This window comes from Notothenia coriiceps, unplaced genomic scaffold, assembly GCF_000735185.1.
Source record: "Notothenia coriiceps isolate Sejong01 unplaced genomic scaffold, NC01 NC01_scaffold00018999, whole genome shotgun sequence".
Classification (NCBI taxonomy): domain Eukaryota; kingdom Metazoa; phylum Chordata; class Actinopteri; order Perciformes; family Nototheniidae; genus Notothenia; species Notothenia coriiceps.
In genome coordinates, this window is record NW_011351700.1 from 706,684 (window position 1) to 723,897 (window position 17,214).

Below are 17,214 nucleotides of genomic sequence, written 5' to 3' on the forward strand. Positions count from 1 at the left end.
ATAGGAAACAGTTGGCCGAAAACCGAATGCCGAAAGGCCGAAAATGATTAATATATATATATATATATATATATAAAAATATATATATTTATTTTTTTATGAGATCCATTTGTGGCGGATGATATTTAATTGTGGCGGCCCGCCACAAATAAATCAATGTATGGGAAACACTGCATATATTAGGACCCCAGAGGCTCACAGTGTACAGTATAGTTGCATCTCATCACCACTCCTCAACCCATTTGTGTTTTGATTGCTCCTGATTGTCTCCTGTCCCCAGTCTCATTAGCTAAGATTTGCTCTATTTTTATTTTCCCTAATGATCAGTTTGTTCGACGGCGCTATCAGTGGTTTAGCAGCAGAGAAGCTTCAGCTGCCTAGTGCATCACTAAGAGTGTGAGTGTTTTTATGTTATTGGTTATATGTGATTGGACCTATACACGCACGCTGATACAGTGGGTGTCATCCCTATCACACCGGCGTCTGTCATACATAATTATTTGATGCATCTATGAAAAGATTTGCGTTTCAATGAGCTCAATAGCTTCAAAGACAGAATTCACAAATACCTTACGCAACACTTTGATATGTTTTAAAAAAAAAAAAAATTCTAAGTCAAGCACACACGCGAATGTGACAAAATAGATGTCAGTAAAATGTAGGACTATATTTTATTAATATCATTGTGATTATTCTTGCCACAGAAATCTATTTGATATATGGTTGAATATCAATTGCTTAAAACATTTTCATGTTCATGTTTTTCAATTATAGTCTTAACAAGTCAAAACTTAAACAATAATCATATCTTCTTTAGGATTTAGTTATACAAAAGGACCTCTAAATATTGGAAGTATGCCTGCTCCCCTATAAAATAAAAGCTCAAAACATAACCTGGTTGCTGTTGCATCTAAACATGACCTCGTAATGTACATAACAATTGCTTCCTTATTCTGTTTTATGGTTATGATTAGCAGGAATGTATATTTGCTTTTACATACTTTGACACTACAAACAGGCTTTTGGAAATGTATTGAACATCATCTTGCGGAGTGATACTATTTTGGTACTTGGTATTGTTTCTTGATTCAAAAGCTGTGTGTCTGGGCAGTGTCTGCAGACTTTCCAAAATTAGCACATGAGAAGAAGCACAAACTTGCTTCTATAAATACACATTCAGTTCCCATCTCTGTTGGCATTGATTGACTGTGGATTAACTGAGAAGGGTTTCTGTCAGCCAGAGATTTGATGGAGATTCAAACCAACTGGTCTCCTCCAGTTTAAAAGACTGAAACATGGCCATATCCACATGTTCTTAAATTTTTATAAAGCTTAACTAAAACGAGAGAAAGATGGCAGTGAAGCTCACTAATAACTACAGCTATTAGATAATAGAAATAATAGGATGTTAAAGATGACATTTCTGCCCCCTATTGTACATTCTTGTGTGTTCTTCATTTCTTAGTTAACAGATTATGTTGATTCCAGTTTACCCAATCAAACCTTGACACCTATATGATGCGGGATAACCTTGATTAATGATGCTAGTTTTATTCATGAAGGATGTAATGTGCTAACTAATCAGATCAAATGATGAATGGCAACCTGCTTCTTTTAACATAATGGCTCATGGTAAACAACTTCTTACCCACAGCCTTGAGCGTGGCGTACGTGTTGAAGTCCTGTACCGGCTGCTGCGGCTCGTACGGGCTGGTGAGGGGACCCACGGCCGGGTACAGCTGCGTTAGCAACGTCGCTGCGTGAGCCGCGTTGTTCATCTGGTTTCTATCTAAAGGAGGGGAAACACAAGTTGTTAAAGCAAAAGTCCATGGTTCATGTATTTATTTATTTTAAATGACAACATATGGGAATTTTGTTTGAAGTGCGGTAATTCTTTGGTTTTTTTCCTTTACTTTTTTTTAACTTTTATTCCCTTAATAACGGTTACAAAAATGCTTTCCATCTGCTATCTAAGGCTGGTGCTGCATGCACATTAAAATCATGGTGGGAAAAATAAAATGTATACTGTACTGTTCATTGTACAGTAATTTCAATATAATAAATGTAGAAATAAAGATGTTAATCTACATGAGATATAATCAAAATAATAATAAACAAAGTGGAATTAATTTCACCAAATATATTTATTAAAGATAAACTTCTTGAGATGGGTGATCTTGTTTTCTAGGGGGTTCTACACATAATACAAACAATTGATGCAACAACATTAAAGTGGCAAACCACGACAACAATTAAAGGGGTAAATAAACAGACATAACCAGATAAAATACACAAAAGTTATTAATTGTGTCTCTCTCTTGGTAGTGTCACTTTCCTTTTAAGAAGGCTTTTCTGGGGACCCAGCTGGAGAGTCATGACTGCTCTTTGTGAAACTGTACTAATCCTACAGTAGACATCTGGTAAATTAAGGGGTGCACAGCAGAGAGACTGGCCCCCTGCCTACTGGCATGACACAGCAAACAGATGTTCAGAGTGTCTTCTCTGGAGGACAAGACTTGAACGTACTAATTCACAGGCGACTGTTTGAAGACTGCCACATGTGCTGTGGCTTATATTAATACATCTTAGTATAAATATGGACATGTTTATGGCCTAACACCTCATGCGTTTAGCTTGATCATTCATTTATTATCTTTTTTTTTTTTTTAAAGTACTGGAACGGTGGAATACAAATGTTAAGGCAGACATGAAACAATTAAAATATATGTGATTTTACTAGCCATTCAGATTTGGCTCACCATGCTATGCCAGATGCAAGCTCATTAAAAAATACCGCCGCCTGTTGTAACCTTTTGGTAATTATTTAGATTTGTATATATATATTAAATCCTGAAACCAATCAATATATCAAACTCTCTGAAAATAAAAGTCTGATTATGAACAATAGCCATGATAGGTGTTCACGTTCATTATGATACATTTGGGAGAGTGGCTTCGAAGAGATGGGCTGTCATTATTGCCAACTAAGCACTTTTTTCGTTAGATTTAGCGACTTTTGGAGCTAGTGCTGCTAGCTACTTTCAGACCAGTCGTCCCAGTCTGCTTTGAGCTGGCTGGCTCTGTTGTGATATGTCAACCGGACAAAACATGTCCATCAACTCATCACTGCTGTTGTTAATGGTTAAAGTTTACAAACTTTAAATTGTGGAGAGTTTTTGGTCTAGAAAGTGTCTGATAAAAAAACAGATAATTATTACAGAAATAGGTTAATTAGGCTCTTATTTCCCCACTGGTCAGCAAGAAACTTTGATACTGTGCTAATTAATTTGGAAAGTCTCAAATTATCGATGCTGTCTCATGAAATGATGCAGAGGACAGCCACACCTCAACAAGCAGGGGGTGTAATGAGTAATATCCCAGTCCAAGGTCATTTAAGGTATCACTGTGTTCTTCTTAAGTTAAGACTGTCATTGTAAAAATATCCTGTATCATCAAGTTTATTTAAAGCCTTATTAAAAACTATTGAGAAGGACAGCGCAGCACGTCAGTAATGGTGTTATCTTAATACACCCTCACTACATATTTTGTAATTCTTGATGCTAAATGCAAAACACAAATCTCCAAAAATCTAAAAGGACATCTCTGCATTAGTTTGCCAGCTTCCTTTCTGGGCTTGTTGACCTGTTTCAGTTTCATACAATTCACCATAAATGGGCCATGCACACAGGCTGTCATTCAATGTGATCTTGTTTAAGCTTTCCATTCGAATTAGATCTGCTCCCATAGAGCGTGAGTGAATGTACTTGACTTGTAATTTACTGAACTAGGATGATGCACTATAAATACTGCGTTTTAGTAAATCCTATGTTTGTTTCCAAAACATATATATAGATTTGTTTAATCTTTGGATGCATGGATTGATACGTGAATGGACTTTATCGATCCTAAATTGGGCAAATATTTTTGTTACAGCAGTAAGTACCAAGGCATTGCACATTGAGCTTATTAAATTAGCTCAATGAATCAGGGAAATTCTTCTTTTATGCATGGTTCTGAAGTAGGCTATAGCTATTTGATTTGTCGCTTGATCTTTGTGATAAACTCCAGTCAAGGTCAGGGTATGCCTTAAGAGTGGTGCAGGGATGATGTATTTTTGTAGGCCGACCCGGAAGTAAGCTGCGCATGGGTTCCCTCGACAAAAAAATAACGGGATATCTCCATAGGATTTTGGAATATTGTAAAAAATAAGATCTGTGGAAAACGATAAATGCACGTTTTGTTCAGCCGGATAATCTCCACATGTCTACCCTACTTTTATATTTTCTAATCATAAATCTATAGATAAGATCCCTGCACCACTCTATTATGTGTGCCATTTAAACTACTATCAGCAGGAGGGCGGGGGAGCCTCGCTGCGGGGAAGCAGTGTGTGGACCTGTCAGTGCAACTTACATGATGCCGAATTTAACAAACACATTTAAATAATTGGTTTAAACGGCATAATAATGACGATCGTCCGTTCTGTGATTCTCCAGAGAACACACGTTATGATATTAGGGTCATGCAGAGTGAGATGAGATCGCTGTCCCTTTAAGAGAGAGAGAGAGAGNTGTTATCAGCGTGCCAACGATCGAGAATTATCAACGGGGGGGGTTGAGGAGCTTGACGCTCGTGAACTATCAGCAGGAGGGCGGGGGAGCCTCGCTGCGGGGAAGCAGTGTTTGGACCTGTCAGTGCAACTTACATGATGCCGAATTTAACAAACACATTTAAATAATTGGTTTAAACGGCATAATAATAAGGACGATCGTCCGTTCTGTGATTCTCCAGAGCACACGTTATGATATTAGGGTCATGCAGAGTGAGATGAGATCGCTGTCCCTTTAAGAGAGAGAGAGAGAGAGAGAGGGGTGTGGCTTGTGCATGTGTGTTTGTGGATGGTAGAGCGACAGTGAGGGAACGTGTGTATGTTTCTGGAAGTGAAAACGAGGAAGCAGAAAAACAGAGGTCTGATGTATTTTGTGAAACAGAAGAACAGCTAAATAAATGCAATGGCCTCCCAAGAAGTGCTCGCCTCTCTCCAGTCATTTAAGCTAAAGTGGGTTATCGAACCTGAAGCTTGTTGCTTCTGCCCTCCTCGACTACGGTCTGGGAGCCGACAGGAAAGTTCAACACACAGATGGCCAGTCCGCCCCTTTGTAGCATATTATTTCGATGAGAAATGAGCAGATCGCCACTGGGCTTTCAACTAAATACACAGCCACGCAAAAACTGCGGCGTTTTTACAGCTCCTTATGGGTACTGCAATTAGTGAAGTGCTTTCCTCCGTGGTGAAACGATCAGCACTGCACCACGGAGGAAAGCGGCAGAAAGTCACCGGGAGATAAAGAGAGCGGGGCTGCGTTGCGTGCACGGCGTCCTTCTGCAGGTAACGGGGAGACGCCTCTGGCGGCGGTCTCGTTCAGGATCCGAAAATACAATTTAAATATTTTTGCACACTTATTCCACTTATTCCTAGTGTGCCACTGGTTACGGTGCCGCGTGCCAGGGGTTGCCGACCCCTGCTCTACTGTGACATGTCTATATGCTTTAATGTTTAAAGAGTGCCTTATTTGCACCTCTTTTCACCCTCTGTTTGAAACCGGAGCCCAGTCTGCTCTGATTGGTTAGCTTGCCAGCCCTGTTGTGATTGGTCAACCACTTACAAATGTGTTGGATGTGTCCCGCGCCTTAAGGTCCTTACACACCAAGCCGATTTTCGGCGTCGCTAGATGTCTAGCCGTCGATGAGCGTCCTGTCGCCCTACTCAGATTGGTGTGTCCCGCCCCGTCGTGTCTTTTCGGCCGGCCGACACCTTCCGCCGCCAATTGAAAATGTTGAATCAGGAGGCTGTCGGTAAAAGGCCGTCGGCAAAATAAATCACTCTGATTGGCTGTTCAGCTAGCGAATCAGTGCATGAGAAGCGAAACGGAAGTGAGGGACCCAAACAAACGATTAAGAAGGCACATCTGATATTTCATTTAACTCCAGCTCTCGACACAGGTTCGGGAAAGCCCCATGAGCTTCTCGCTGTAGAGTGAAAATGGAACACACACGCTATTTGTTGTTTGTTTATATCACGCAGTCTGCTCTTCTTCTCTCTGTGTATCACGCAGTCTGTCTCCGGTTGTTGCCTCTTTTGAATGACGAATACACACTACCGCCGCCTGCTGGTAAGGAGAGTTATTGCTACTCATGCATGCGCAGTTCATACGTGCTACTTGGCCATCGGCTGAAGTCTTTGCGGTGCGTCTTGACTGTTGGCCAAGACGCAGGAGACGTGAGGCGACACAACAGTCAGGTTCGTCGGGACGTGTTCTTTGGTGTCAGATTGGTGGGGTCCTTACACACCAATCTGACACCAAAGAACACGTCCTGACGGACGGATTGAACACACAGATTGGTGTGTCTTCTCATGCACCAATCGCTAAGCTGAACAGCCAATCAGAGAGATTTATTTTGCCGACGGCCTGTTACCGACAGCCTCCCGATTCAACATGTTGAAGGTGTCGGCACGGCCGAAAAGACACAACGGGGCGGGACTCACCAATCTGAGTAGGGCAACAGGACGCTCATCAACGGCCAGACATCTAATGACATCTGTCGACGCCAAAAATCGGCTTGGTGTGTAAGGACCTTGCACATACAATGTGTTGAAGCGCTAGCCTATAGAAGCGCGATTGTTAAATAGAAGCAAACAAAGGAGTCCAATTGAGGAGTTTCAGGCATGGGGGGGGGGTTTGTGGTAGAGTGTGTACTTTGGGATTTTAGCCTTTGCGGAGCATTTAGATTCACAAAAAACAATATAACACCCTTCAGGAAAGGGAAACTCAAAAAAGCACAATAGGAAAGACGCTCCCAATGGTTATGATGATGTACAACTGTTTTGCATCTCTGTTACCTAACATTTCCTTCTATACATGGTCAAAAAGGGAATACATTTAAATACAGTTAATACATGAGGACATTGTTTTTGTGAATATCAGGTGTGACTTTTCTATTTTCAGGATGCCAAACTCCATTTCAATCTGGGTGCTGATGTTTGTACTTGTTTGTCTCTTTAATCTTTATCAGACTTTGTGTTGACGGAGTGTCTGTTGTGCTTGTACTGTTGTCAAAGTCACAGCTTTTTTTGTCAGCTACTGGAAGAAAGTAGGCCACTGCTGGAGACTTGTAAGGTTAAAGACTCCATGGTTGTTGTGGGAAATCAGCGAGTTAACGCTCCAGACAGAGACATCACCCTGGAACTCATAAAATATTTAATAGGGTATTTTGGGAACTGAATGCCCCAAAATAAATGGTACAAGGAGAAGGGCGCTGTTATTTACAGGCAGCCTACTTTCAAGTAGGTGATGAAATTATTCTATTATCTTCGACTCCAAGACTGTGGGTCAATATCTTTAACTTTCTGTCAGACTCAAGAAACTCAAAAATTACATTTATAAGGTATGTGCATGCATTATTGATAATAATTAGTTTATATAAAATGTACTTAAACCCATAAACATTGTTTTTAATTTGATTATTAGTTTAAAATAGTAGTCATTTGCTTTTGCAAAATTAACAGGTTTATCCGTGGTCTCATTGTTAATTGTAAAGACCATCAACCAATTTTCTGGCCTGCAGTGGCGTTATTGATTTTTATTGTTATTTGTAAATGTCATTAACGTTGGTTTTAATGTAATTCCATTACCCTTTTACAATCTGATACAAATGAGATACAAGACAAGGCTAATAATCTGTACGGTCACTTTCTAATTTCATAATCTTTGAAACAACCCATGTGTCTCTTTCCAAATGTCTTCCAGCTCTCTGTATTGTCAGTCTGTAATGACTTCCTTCAGGTTTTAGGGCTTCAGTAGACAGTTGAGTGCAAGGCAGGTGGAAAATAGACCCGTCAGTGGACTGCTACATTTGGTAGCAAATTATCAGATGCTGTCAGAGGTAATGCTGCAGAAATACATTTCTATCTGGCAGTGAGGAAGTGGACTGTTATTCACCGGCGGGGTGTTGGCAGTGAGTGGAGACTTTGTTCTCTTTGGCTGACTGCCTGGAGTAAAAAGAGGCCACACTTGACAATTGCCCCATGTAAGCACATGGCCAGAAAGACATGAACGCAATAGTACTGGTGGCCAAAGAAGCCCAGCACACATAATCTGTATAATTGGTGTCTTGAGGAGAATGAGAGCTCATAGCCCAGTCTAACAGATGTTTGTTATCTTTGACAGGCAATGAATGAGGAGCAGTCTCCCTTTTGTGCATTTCAATCACTGCTTCGCCCCACTATTCGTATTATACAGCTCCTATAGCTGGGGCATAGATACACCTGCCACTATGAAGCACAGCTGGAGAGGAGGTAAAGGACGGGTCCATGTGCTAAAAAATCTCCTCACCTCTTGTAACCCTGTAAGGATGCGGTCAAGAATACAACAATCATCCCTGTGCTGTCGCCAACTCTATTACACAGAATCCCTCCATACATCCATGTAAGATACAGCAGCCAGCACACTGCCCAAGTCAACACAAAGGGAGAGCTACATTTTACATTTCATATATTCTGAAATAGCACATATGAATGAAACATACAATTAAGTAATTTTCTGGCTTGTAGCTTTTCTTATCTTCATACCCCAGTCATACACCTTATAGTGTCCCAATAAATGACTCCAGGCCCTGGTGCTAAAACCCATCTCTAATGGTTAGACCCAAATTATGTCTCTTAATTGGGCTTCCTTATTAAAAACTAATGTTTACATGGCACTGTATTGTATTGTTGTTATATTGCCAATAGTTAATGAGTGAAGTGTGTGTGTATATATATATATTATATATATATGCATTTTATTATACCCTGAAAAAAAGACTACAGATGAATTGAGGTGAAAGCAAACATATAACAATTGTCATATGTAAAGTTATTTTCTGCCTCAAGTTAGAGTCACTGAGGTGAGACAGCTGTAACATTTTTTAAAGCAATTATATTTTCACTACGGCATTGACATTTTGGTGAGGTGACTTCACATATTTTACAGTACAACGATCTTAAGTGTTATCTTAAAGCTTTGATAATTGTTCTTTCATTTACGCAGGGACTTGCAGTATGTTAAAGACTCCAGCAATGTTTTATTGAATCATACTATGAGTTATCTTATACAATAGTTATATATAATACTGTAGATAGTACTAAAGAAGGAACCCTCCGGAGAATCTGTCCTAATGTGTTGGCTTGTTTTTAATGAACTGATCATTATTCTGCTATGATCTGATTAATTATTATGATCATGCTGCCACTCAACTCAGCTGGTCATAGGGAGTAAAACATAAGCTCATCACAGACATCTACCTCTTAAAATAGACTGCTTTTGAATTTCTGATGTTGGTTATGTTTGAAGTTCAATTTCTCACTTCAGATATATTTATAGTACACATGACAGGATTGTAAACATGTAAATATAAAGGTGTAAAGCACAGGGGCTCTTTGGAAGCAGAAGATCACAATGGAGCAAAAATAAAGCAATGCGTCCAATTATGCTCATTTTCAGGATCATATTTGTATTTTGTCCCTCTGCTCTGACCTGCTCTGACCTAAAGCTCTTTATTTTTCTCATACTGCCTGTGCTGCAGCACCTCTTTTCACCCTCTGTCTGAAACCAGAGCCCAGTCTGCTGTGATTGGTTAGCTGGCCATCTCTGTTGTCATTGCTCCACCACTTAGAGATGTCCCACCCCTTAACCTACAGTATCACTTACAATCTGTTTACAGCGTGTTTGTTACATAATGACGTCACTATGTCACATAAGTAAACTCCCTCTGGAGGGAACTTTGGGATTTTAACCTTTGCAGACCATTTACATGCACAAACACCTACTGTATATAACACGCTATAGGAAAGGGAAAGTCCCCAAAACCATAACAGAGTGGTTTGATTTAATAACATATCTACAGTCTAGTTATTTGAATTCTCTAGATGTTTGCAATGATGGGAAGCACTCATCAAGAATAGTTTTTTGAGAGAGATATTTTTAGATAATTTCTGCTTGTGTTTTTGCATCAAAACATTGTGGAGCGTATTTCTGGATTTGCAAAGAATGTATACATTTTAGTGGGATCATTTGAATTACAGGAATTACAGTGTCCACATTGAAACTGCTTGAAAATATTTGCACAACTAAACCCAGGCTATGTACAGGAGACAATAAGAGATAGGCAGTCATCTGCCATGTGTGCAAAGAAAATGAAGGTGTTCATGTGAGCCTCAGATTACACCAGGTGTTTTCTCTGATTAGCAAACCTCCCAAGCTAATCAGTGAAATCACCTGCTGTAATATTCTGTTGTAATAAGAACACGCTAACTTCTGGCCTTCCATGGCACGTGAATTATCACTGAAACTGATTTGCATCTTAAGCAAATGAAGCTTCTAGATTAAGGGAAATCAGTAGCTTTAAGTTTATATATTCTAACTGAAGCTACAGCTGTAATTATTTCACTACATGATGCTTTGGACCTGATCATTATAAGGAAGTTTAAGTCGGTTTTTCAGCTAAAGCTGGTATTTCTGAATGATGCATGCAACCATTAAAATGCTGCTTGACGTTCTGTGAAACATTTTTAAATGTGAGATGCCATTTGCCATAATTATAATCCAGCTAGAGAGAGGCAAGGAGGCAGAGAAACCTTTATTGACTGGAGCTGTCAAGGCAGTAAGCAGGTTAGCATTTAATAAGAACAATTATTCTGCCTGTGTGTGTGTGTGTGTGTGTGTGTGTGTGTGTGTGTGTGTGTGTGTGTGTGTGTGTGTGTGTGTGTGTGTGTGTGTGTGTGTGTGTGTGTGTGTGTGTGTGTAGTGTACCGTGGGTAATGTGTGTGTGTGTGTGTGTGTGTGTGTGTGTGTGTGTGTGTGTGTGTGTGTGTGTTTTAATGTGTGAGGTCGTTGCATAAAATAAGTATTGGCTATACAGAAGAGATTCAAGTTGTTGGATTTAATTAGTGTACATGTTAAGTGATAGCTGAGGTCATGAATAATTGCTTGCGCATCCTGCACTATTGTGAGGCCTTTTTCCTTTTGGCGCTTCAAGTATTACAGGTTCCGCAAGCATCATTAGAGAATAGATGCAACCCAGTGGTTAAACCAGTGGTTGGCGGCTGGACTTTAATTCTTGCGATTTTTGTGCAGGGGTCATTTTAATTAAATCTGTTGAAAGCATTGACTACTAAGATCAATCTAGCGGTGTCACTTTAATACTTCCACTCTAAAGGCATTAACATTGGTGGATTGACGGAATAAATACTCACCTGTGAATGTGTATGTATTTTACTTGTATTGGGAAAAGTAGGTACACAAAGAATGGGTGAAGTATGTCTTTGTCAAGGTAGGAACTTTGTAGCTTGTTTTATTATCCTCATAAATATAAAAGCAACTCAACCTCATTCACACGATGGGATTGCTATGCCTTTATTCATGTTTTCAAAGCTCAGAAAAAGCAACCTTTTTAGAGGATAAAAACTCTTGGAAATAAATATACTCCTTCATGAACTAATGGCACAAAAAAAGCCCCAGTTGCGTAAAGACTTTTAAGTGACTTGTTCCTTATTTAGTTGTCCTCAGTTAGAAATAAACTGTCAACTATTTCTGTTCACAAACGGGGAACCCCACTGGTTTAAACAAACAACTCTGTCAATGAGTATGTAGGTGTACAGCTAACAGATTCTGTGCACTGCTTATGTTAGTACTTACGTAGACTGTTAAGTGTGACTCTTGTCTGGATATTCTCGTAGTGCTGGCCAAGTCCAATTTCATCCGTATGTTCTGAGGCAGGATGGCGGATAACATGTGCAAGAGCTCTGTAAAGATGAAGAACACTCTCAGAGATGACATTTTTTAGTAAATACCAAATGCATTCCGGCTTTTTAGTCCTTACAGGAAGTGCGTTGTTGAAATAGGTTGAAATCTAAGCAAGGGTCAAACATGACACAAAAGAACACTGGAACGTAAATTTGCCATAATGCAACTACAGTAAGTGTCTGTCTTTACACTCTCTCTGCCTCCTAAATTACCTTCATCACACCACCATGGCGTCATCAGGGTTCATTTATTTGGCTTGACACAGCTCCCGCCAAAACCACTGACAAGCGTTTAACAACAAATGTGTGTTTTCTATCAGACCTTAATTGTCCTTTTCAGTTGCTTTGCAAATTAGTTATGTTTCCAACTGTTGAGTGCTGAGGATATTTTTGAGAAGGATACATTACATTACATTGAAGGATACATTACATTGAATTTTCAGCCATATTTATGTAAGTACAGTACGTCCAAGAAATGCAACAGAGAGGCACATAGACTGGGATTGTGATAGTTATTCACAGTGTGGATTATGTTGGGAGCCTGTAGATCTAATAACATGGAACATACTCTCTCAAAGATTGACAATGAAATACACTGTCTGCACAAAGTGTCTTGAGTGATCAGCAAGAGAGTAGTAAACCTCTTTGTGTGCATTTGTAAGGTGTGTTTGAGGAAATATTTTCGCATGTCTGTGTATTAACCATCTAGAAGTGTTTGATGCATGGGCGTCACTTACAAAGCGACTTACATACATTCAGTAAAGTGGACAATCCCCACAGGAGCAATTTGGGGTGAAGTGTCTTGCCCTGGGACACAACGACATGCTGACTGCAGTGGGACTCGAACTAGCTACACCCTAATTCAAAGTCCATCACACTATCCACTAAGCCACAGCCTCCCATGTGAGTGCACTCACATGTTGTGAAAACAACAAGTCCTCCAACTCATACGACCAAATGGGCCGATTGTTCAGGCCCTTATTACGACCAAATATGTTGTTTGTTCAAGCGCTTAATACGTCCTATAATTACGTTTTAAAGTGTTCGCCCTCCAGTGCTCCCGTTGAATGCTAATGTTACAGATGGTCGTTTATTCACAAATAACCCTCTCTTTTTTCCGAGTGTTCTTGCTTTTCTCTTTGGAAGTCATCACATAACGGTATTGTAGTACACGCTTTGGCTGCATTAAGTATTACATATCTGCCGTAGATATTTATTTATAGAGCCCTGATCAGAAGACCTTTTGACAAACTGTAAGAAATGCCGCCAAAACTGAATACGTGACGTGGATCATAAATATATCAGCAATTTAAATATATCAGCAATTAAACAACATCTTCCATTTCTTTTCACACAATGCGTCTCCTAGCGGTATCAACACTAATTCGGCTGACTTTTATATTTGATCCAATTGGTAGATAGGCTGTATTTACACCATAACGGTGCACAGCTGATAGAAAGGGATTTTTTTGTAGTTTTTAAAGATATTATTTACTGAACTACGCCTTTCCAACTCCTCATGCAGTTGACTGTTACAGGTCTATACAGGTTCATGGTACAATGCATAAGCTTCAAACCGAGAGACTGAAACTGTATTTTCCTTTACCGTTCTGTTGTAATTTCACAATAAAGTTAATAGTCATTATGTTCATATTATTGTGTTTTATTAACTACACCACTGGTTTTTTAACCCGCACCGCCTAGTGGTTAAAGCACGTTATTGAATTTTGTTGTTGAATATGTTTTATTTGATGAAAACATTTCAATATTAAGAGTAGCCTACATACAAAATTGGGGGAAAGTAGAAGGCATGATAGAAATATAGAATATAAAATATCAAGAAGATACTGTAGTGATCTCTACAATAAAACAGTTTAGTGCAGGACGTCCAAAGATATTAACAGGAGGATGTGCAAAACAGACAGACTAATAAGGCTTTATTCAAACATTAAAGAATACTTTAAGTTAAGGTCTTCTTTTGAATAAGAAAAAAACGTTGGGGTTATCCAAAGATAAATATGAAGTCTGACACGTACTTAACTTAACGTCCAATATATTGCATAGTTTATTTTGGCACTTGACAATCACCTTCCCTGAATTTGACTCAGGTGTAACTAAAGTCTGATTTAAGGGTTGTTTATATTTCACATCATTAATCAGAATATGCAAAGTAACTAAAATAAATGTAGTGGAGTAAAAATACCAGGTTAACCTCTGAATTGTAGTGGAGTAGAACAAAGTAGTATGCTGCTGTAACAAAAACATTTCCCAACTTGGGATCAATAAAGTATATCTTATCTTATCTTAAGATGATTGATGGCTACTGCCATATTTGCACAATTTGCCTCTGAATCTTGACAAGTGCATGTTTCAGGCTTATCAATGAACCGGGGTGGACCCGGGGGCTGGACCCGTCCAATTCCAGTTTTGGAAAGTCTGCCGTGGTTCCATTCCATTTCAAAGAGCTGTTTGACGCTCAGCGTAGCCTTGTCGCACTGCCACTACAACACCCAATCACAGGGCCTGATGACTAATCACGGGGTTTGTAAAGCAAGGCGGATGTTGTAGTCCCAAACGATAGCTGCGGATTCTGGGTAGTGTAGTGTCTTCGGAAACTGTAGTGTCTAAATTCCGAAAAAACTATTTGTTTCTCTGAATCGAAGGTTAAAAACACAAAAGCATTGTACACAATTTAAACCAATCAATATTGTGTAATTAACAAGGATAAACTGATGTTTTTTAGTGGATGAGTAATGCAGATATCACTGTGTAATCATTTGACAGTGAGGGGAATATATCCGGTTTTATTATGAAAACTTTGAGACCGGAAAAACAGTTTTCACCCATGAGGGTTGACGCTAACTTTCCATGGAAGCTGCATACATGTTCTCCTGGCGAGACCTCAAATCATCTTCGTAATATCTATCAAACTATAGATCCTACACATCGACTGGACGTGGATTCTAAGAGTACAATATACACTTCTCACCAGAAATCGAATCAAAAAGCATTTTAATGGCCAAACTATTGTACAATTTAGGATTTTCCAGAGAGGGTTATTTGTGAATAAACGTCCCTCCGGAGCGTTTGCAATGAACGGGCCGGGAGCATGTTGTTTCTTACACGACCACTAGAGCACCTCTAGTGGTAGTGTAAGAAACAACATACACTTTAAAACGTGTCTCTGGGTTGTAATAAGGGAATGAACAATCGGCCTATATGGTCGTCTTTTGTAGGAGGACAGGCTGTGTGAAAACTATGTTTGCAAACCTGACCCCTGTAGGGGGGTCTGGGGGATCCTCCCTGATAAGATTTGTTTTTCTATGTAAACTGCACATTCTGGTACTCTCTGACAAGAAAATAAAGCAACAACATTTAATTAGGCTAACAGGCCAAACAACTTGGTGACATTTGCAGATTTTTGTTTTAAATAAACAAAAGTTGCACGTGATATATTTTCATTCAACTTTAATAGTACATTTTGCAGATAGTGGACAATCTATAGAGAATTTTTACGTTCAACCAACGTATAGCAACATTAAAGGTAGGGTAGGTCAGAATGGAGAAACCAGCTCAAGTGCGCTAGAATGTAGGTATGCAGCCGAAATAAATCTGCCCCTTCCTTCAGACTTCCTTTCAGAGCCCCTCCTCCAACACTCACGAACGCGCACATGACCAATGAGGGCACGAGATAAGTTTGTGCTCGAGATGGAAGGCTGACAGGCAGGTAGGCCTGCCCCTCCAGTTATTTTAGCCGGGCCCTAAAATAATTGGTCATGCTTTTTACAGCGCCACGGCTTCCACAGATTAATTTTATGTATTTATTGTCAAAGCATTTAATGTATTCATTGCTGTCGGGATGTTAAGAGCATTCCATGGAATATAACAAAAAGTGTTTCTGAAGTGAATTACCTACCCTACCTTTAAGCAGACCTTTTGCTTGCTTATTTGAACAACTTCAAAAATTCAAATATTAAGAAACAATGAACTTTAAAAATAAATAGACATACAGTTTTTCTCTTAAATGTATAATTTTCTGCTGTTTACCATCGGTACTTTCCAAATTTAAATGTGGACAAAAAAATGGGCACACACAATTTACACATAATGGCAATGCAATAAATATCAAAACACACTTTTATCTGTAAAACTGACAAAAATGTGCTTATGACTTTCTACTAAGCATCTGGCTGAGTTTCATTAAACGTGTCTTTGACTTTAAGAAATTGTTAAAGAAAAGAAAATGTTAAACTGAACTGTGGTCCAACATAATCTGTAAAAGGATATCACGTTGAGTACACCTTCACTTCTTTTAGGCCCTACAGGTTTATTTACAAATCAACTTGTTGCTTTGTGACTTTTTGAAATCAAATTTAAATGTTTTGCAACCAGTCGAGTTATTACATTGCAGGGCTCAACAACACATAATAACTGATCAGCTTTTAGATGTGTTGATCAAATTGGGGATGACCTAAAATGATGACCTACCTTGACATATTTTCTCTGTGCGGACGGTGCGACTTCTCCAAACCTAGCTTGGTGAAAATTCCTATCAGTGCCAGTATGGCCACGACCCCGCAGATGACATACACAATGAGGTTGGTTTTATCCTTCGAGGACTCCTGCACCACGTCCACTTTGGGCGGGGGTCTTCCGGTCATCATCCACGGCGGGGTGTCGTAGTTCTTGCAAGTGGTCTGGTCCAGCCGGGAACTTTTGAACGCGCAGCAGAACCTGAAGCCACAGGTGCCGCAGCAGTACAGGTAGTTTCCGGTCTGGCACACGAACGGCGGGTCCCACTGGCCCATCACGTCGTAGTAGCCGCGGCACTTGTCCTCCGTGTGCGGGCTCTCCGTCACCTCCCCTTCCTTCGAGTCGTTAAAGCCGGTCACCAGCATGAATTCGTCCCCGGTATGAGACGGCTCGCCCTCCGCGTCGCACACCATAATTTTCACCAGAAAGTATCCGAGCAGCAGCTTAGTGACCCGCATCGTTGATCACTTTGTACTCTGCACTTGACGCCCTGGGAAGCTCTCACAAGCCCGAACGCATCTTCCGAGGAGACGAAACAAAGCCATGCGTAAATGTGTTTAGGCTGGTTCCAACTTCCATGCGTAAAGGCCCAGTGCGCCTTTTTACTTTTCTCTCCTTTTAAAACTAACTGTGTAAATATTGTGCAAAGATATGGTTCAGGCTTCTTCCATTGCAGTAGTTGATAATTGGAAAGGCAGGGCACCTGTCTGCTGGAGGGAGTCACACACCTCTGAGGCGGCTGCTCTCCACACAGATACAGGGAGAGAAAGAGAGAGAGAGGGCGGGAGAAACACAATGCAGAGTGGAATGGACCCTGAAGAGAGATTGGAGAGAGAGAG

General features: G+C 40.0%; 1 protein-coding gene across 1 annotated transcript in view; it reads right to left on the bottom strand.

Moving 5' to 3' along the window:
* shisa9b (shisa family member 9b) overlaps window positions 1-17,053 on the bottom strand; it is a 21,217-nt gene extending 4,164 nt beyond the window's left edge. Inside the window, exons 1-3 of the mRNA XM_010778074.1 lie at window positions 16,331-17,053; window positions 11,732-11,842; window positions 1,649-1,785 (exon numbers count right to left, since the gene is read on the bottom strand). Coding sequence (XP_010776376.1) covers window positions 1,649-1,785; window positions 11,732-11,842; window positions 16,331-16,833 — 751 coding nt within the window. The 5' untranslated portion in view covers window positions 16,834-17,053. The remainder of the gene's footprint in view (window positions 1-1,648; window positions 1,786-11,731; window positions 11,843-16,330) is intronic.
* Between the last annotated feature and the right edge of the window lie 161 nt (window positions 17,054-17,214).